Source organism: Triticum aestivum, chromosome 3A (genome assembly GCF_018294505.1).
Source record: "Triticum aestivum cultivar Chinese Spring chromosome 3A, IWGSC CS RefSeq v2.1, whole genome shotgun sequence".
NCBI lineage: Eukaryota > Viridiplantae > Streptophyta > Magnoliopsida > Poales > Poaceae > Triticum > Triticum aestivum.
Genome location: NC_057800.1, coordinates 474,566,874 through 474,572,033, shown reverse-complemented (window position 1 = coordinate 474,572,033; position 5,160 = coordinate 474,566,874). Strand labels below are relative to the sequence as shown.

Genomic DNA, 5,160 nt, shown 5'->3' with positions numbered 1-5,160 from the left:
CCGCAAAATTACAACAGCCTATACTTCATGGTGTTATATATAGAGTGCAGGATCGGTACAGGGGGGTAAGTCAGTTTGTATAAACCTGGCAGCCCACTAGTGATAGACAGCATTACAAAACAAAGTTTGGCACTGCTAATCTTGGCTTAGTGCCTGAGACTTTACATCATGTTCCCTGGCTACTGGCTTATGAAACTGTAAAGTAAAAGCAACCGGTATGGAAGAACATAATGCACTATTCTATTGCAGATCCATATCTAGAAACTACTACTTGCAGAGCTCAATGAACCGACTTCTAACTCTTTTAGCATTATAAATAATTTATACCAGACACAGTATATCGCAACGCATTATCAAACTAATTGATCCAATTTGAACCGACCATTATCAAAACAGTTATATCATGATGAGTAAAATTGTCATACAAACATAAAAGAAAATACCGCGCTTCACCTAATTCCCCCCTACCAGCCTTGCAGCCTGTGAGGATACCAACCACAATTTGAATAAGGCAATGCAGAAAATCTGGAGAATGGATCTAATCTTCCCAATTCATGACATAAGGTATACACTGCATAGATAATGGCATAGCTGTTTTTTTTTTCTCTTCTGATGCCTTGTTCAGCCTGCTTTCATGCTTCTGGTAAGATGCCATCAAAAGTATGCAGGATGATAGTCTTCATCGTCGCATTCCATGAGATTTCTAGCAATTTGATCCATTGTTGGCCTCTTGCTTCTTTCATCAAGGCATGAAATAGCTATCTTCACCATAACTGTTGCTTGCTTGTGATTGAAATGCCCTTTCAGTCTAGCATCCACTATATCCAGGTCAGCCCCATTAGCGAGCATCTGTTTTACCGCCTGAACAAATTGCATGAACCCCATCTCTTCTCCGCCTTCTGTTGCCCCACTGGGAATTTGCATCAAGTCCATCTCATCTTTGTCTGCTGTCACCCCGCTGGAAACCCTACTCCCAGTGACAATCTCTAGAAGCACAACTCCGAAGCTGTAAACATCTACGTTTGCATCGATTGGCAAATTCATCACCCATTCTGGCGCCATATAGCCCGTTGTGCCTCTCATCTGAGTAAAATTTAAGCTAGAACTATCTCTCTCAGAGAGCTTGGATAGTCCAAAGTCTGCTATCTTGGCTTCGAATTCTCGTGTCAGCAGTATATTTTCTGGCTTTACATCACAATGGACAATCCATTCGAGGCATTCGTGATGCAGGTAAGCAAGGCCTCTTGCTGTCCCCAAGGCAATCTTGAACCGTTGACCCCATGAGAGCAGTCTTTCAGTGCCTCTGCCATCAAAAAGGTATCTGTCCAATGACTCATTCTCCACAAACTCGTAGACTAATAACCTGTGCTGGCCTTCTGAGCAAAACCCATACATTCGTACCAAATTCATGTGGTTGATCCTCCCAATGAGAGTTACTTCTGCCCAAAATTCCTCTTCACCTTTTCTAACATCTGTAAGCTTCTTTACCGCCACAACCTTCTTGTCTCCGAGTATTCCTCTGTAAACTACTCCATTGCCACCCTTCCCTAGCTCTTCTTTGAACTTCCCTGTTGCTTCAACCAACTCACGGTACGTAAACCTCCTGAACTGGCTTGTTATCATCTTGTAACCTTCCTCCATGGACTTGGGTATGTTGTGCATTTTGAAAAGGAAGTACCATCCTGTCATGATAAAAAGCAATTCAACTGCCCCTAATATAGCAGCAAAGATGTAGAAGTATGCCCAGCTTATGCGGTCAGAGTTTTGTATGTATGCATCTGCAGACACTACCATAACCTTGGATCTCTCCGGACTGCAGGTAATACCAGGATGATTGGCGGCTGGAGATGTTGAACTGACACTCTTAGGAAGTTTGAAGTAGTTGTCTCCTGGGAAGTATGGATAGACCTGGCCGTTGTAGAGCACATTTTTAGTGTAACATAAACCCTCTCCAGCTTTGTATGTGAAAGATATGCACAGGCAGCTCTCCAAGCAAATCCGCTGGCATTCTTCGAGGGAGATTGACTTGTTGGAAGTGAGATCAAAGCCGTAAAAGTCACCATGAGGAACCTTGACGAATTGAAAATCCTCCTTTGGTTGCCCGCATTGGATGCTGAACGTTGGCGTGCAGCCTCTGTCCCAGTTCTCGGGATCAACCATCTTATATCCTGGAGGACAAGTGCATCTGGGACGGCCTGCTGGTGAGTACTCACAAATTCCATTCTTTCCACACAATCCATGCACATAACAGATCTGCTGTACACCCTGCCCTGTGATACTCCAGTTGCCACTTGATGCATTCAAACTGTACATTCTGAAGTTCCCGTCGTAGTCGATGGTGATCCTTCTCTGGATCCCCAAACCCGAGTCCGAGGCTATCATCTTGAACCCATCGCTCGACAAGAACTTGCCCTCGCGGTCCAGGACCGCGATCTTGCTGCTGTTGAACCGGGTCCGGCCGTTCTGCAGTGCATTGTAATCAGGGCTTGGCCAGTATATGCTTGTGATGTCCGGTCCGTTGTACAGGAGGCGTAGGACGTTGTCATTGTCGAAATAGAGGACATGGTAACTATCGGACTGGGAGACCAACTTGTTTGCTCTCGTCAGACGCTGCGTCGGGAGCAAGGTGTTGGTGGGCAAATCGAAGCTCTGCCATACGGTCTTACCGGCCGAGTCGTTGATTACGAGGTTCCCGGTGTCGAGGAGAGCCACTGTTGTGTGCTTGCCCCAGCTCGTCCTGCTCTCCCATGCCGTGGAGCCATTGACGTCGGTGAGGACCAGGTTGCCCTCACGGTTCAGGGATATCCTGGAGCCCTGGCCGTTCACCGGAGAGCGAGGATTCGCCGTCCAGATGACGGTCTTGTCGGTGGCGTGCGTGAACCAGATGGAGAAGTAGAAGGCGTTGGTGCCGTTCCCGGACGGGTAGAAGCCGCAGGAGAAGGTGGTGTCTGGCGAGACGAGCAGGACTTTCTCACGATCTACTTGCAGAGATGTGCCTGTGCTTATGGTGCTCTGCCATGGGGACACACAGGAGCAGAGCAGAGTGGAGAGCAAGGGAAGAAGAAGGGCTACTGGGTAGAAGAAGAGCCTAGGCATCTTTCTGGTTGTTGGAGGTGATGACAGACAGACAGACAGGGGAGTAGGCTCCTTATGCAGCCTTTGCGGGGCTCTTTCAGTGGGGTTCCTGTCCATCTCGTGACCAGCATTGTGTACTGAGCTACTCCCTCCATTCGGAAATACTTGTGTTAAAAATGGTTGTATTTAAAACTAAAACAATTCTAGATACAACCATTTTTAGGACAAGTATTTCCAAACGGAGGAAGTACTATCCATTTGTTTGTTTATGACCACGGAGGTGATGAGTGCGTCTGCTGGTCTAGGAATCTACGTATACTGTTTTCAGTGTGTGATCTTGAGTAGTAACTTTCTCTGACCCAGAAAACCACTGGCCTGATCTGGACAAGATAGGAAGACTGAGAGTTGCGCTGGCCCTTTGCTTCATCTCCAGCGGCTGTCGTCACGGCGGAAGAGCAGCAATCTCGGTGCGGCGGCGGCGGCTCGGCCTTCTTCGGTATTTTCTTGGCTGGCACGCGTGTGCGTCTGCGTGTCTCTTCCCTTGGCCTGTGCTGGGCTGTAATCCTCTCCCATCCTTGTTCGGTGGATTCGCCGCATGGTGCCACGGTCTACCGAATGCAGGGCTGGCCACTTTTGCCCCAGAGAGAGAAAGGGAAGGTGGAGGCAAGGAATTTACACCAAATATCGCTTTCATATGCGGTCCACATGGGTATCATGAACGCATGAATATCCATCATGTGCTGTTTCTAGGTGACCACTGACTCGGCCATGTCCCTCTCGTTGCCATTACAGTGCTGCTCAATAACTGTGGTCTTTAATTTAGTTAGTCTTCAAGCTTCGCAATTGAATGTCTTCTACAATGGTTGAATCATTGTCATCTGTTCATACATGGCCCCGTGTGGTCATCTCTGATGGCTATCGTGCATCGGTTTGTTATTTCAACCAGATATTCTATGGCTGGATTCCCCTCTAACTTCTTTTATAAATCTGGATCTCTTTTTCTGCGGGTGGCATCCGTATTTGGAGCTAGCTTTGGCTGGCTCGTGGGAACGGCACGGAAAACGCTACGTCCGTGCCTGGCCTAGTTCCCTAAATAAAGGAGTCTCACCTAATAGCGTGGGCATCTCGTCTCGTGGTATGAGTGTCGGTCTGTACTATCTTACTATCTTACCTTTTCTTTAAAAATGGTGTACTATCTTACTTGCGTGGTGCGTATTCCCTTGAAAGAAGTCGTCATGCATATGCCAGCGAAGTTACTAATCGAGTTTGGTTCTTGCACCGCTGCACGAGGGGCTCTGACTTCTTATATGCGGCTAAAGTACCTATAATTCTTTTCTGGTTTTGTCTTTGTAGCTTGTGTCACTTGCTCTGAACGTAGCTCGCTAGCTCCTAGATATATACTACGTCCGTAAAGAAATGTAAGAGCGTTTATAGATCACTAAAGATATATTTTTGGACCAAAGATTGTAGAACAATTGTTCTACGGTAATTTTTATTAATTAAAATATTTACAAAGGAATGGAAAAAAACACACAATTAGCCAACACCAGTTCTAGGGAACTCCATAAATAAATCAAAAGCAGATTTACTTCAAATTGCTCGAAAGCATCTTTGTGCTTGTTCTTTGTCCTCAAAACTATCAACTGTAAACCATTTCTTACTTGAATCCTCCATGACTGATCCAAGGGTGTGATGTTTTTGAAGATTTTGGCGTTTCTCTGCACCCATAAGTTCCAGCAACCCACGATGACAATCTCCATCATGAATTGAGCAGGAAGGTGCTCTACCATTATCCTTAATTCATCTAGCACATTGATGCCCCTTTTCCTGTCCAACATGATAGTATCCCAACAGCTAAGGGAAAATGGACAATCCCAAAAGAGATGAAGAGTAGTTTCCTCATAGTGTGTATCACATAAAGCACATAGGTATCTTTTTTTTAGAAAACGAGGTTAACCCCCAGCCTCTGCATCATTCGATGCACACAACCATTTTATTAAGAAAAGATGTCAAAAGTCTCCTCAAGTGGTTTTAAAAGGTCATGAAGAAACAAATGTCACACGCGGCCAAAAATAAAAAAAAGCC

At 45.9% G+C, this 5,160-nt stretch overlaps 1 protein-coding gene across 1 annotated transcript; it reads right to left on the bottom strand.

The window, feature by feature from the left end:
• Window positions 1-350: 350 nt before the first annotated feature.
• Window positions 351-3,151, bottom strand: LOC123061711 (putative receptor protein kinase ZmPK1). The gene has a single exon (XM_044484924.1). It carries the CDS (start codon window positions 3,094-3,096, stop codon window positions 655-657), a length of 2,442 nt encoding a protein of 813 aa, XP_044340859.1. The 5' UTR covers window positions 3,097-3,151; the 3' UTR covers window positions 351-654.
• Between the last annotated feature and the right edge of the window lie 2,009 nt (window positions 3,152-5,160).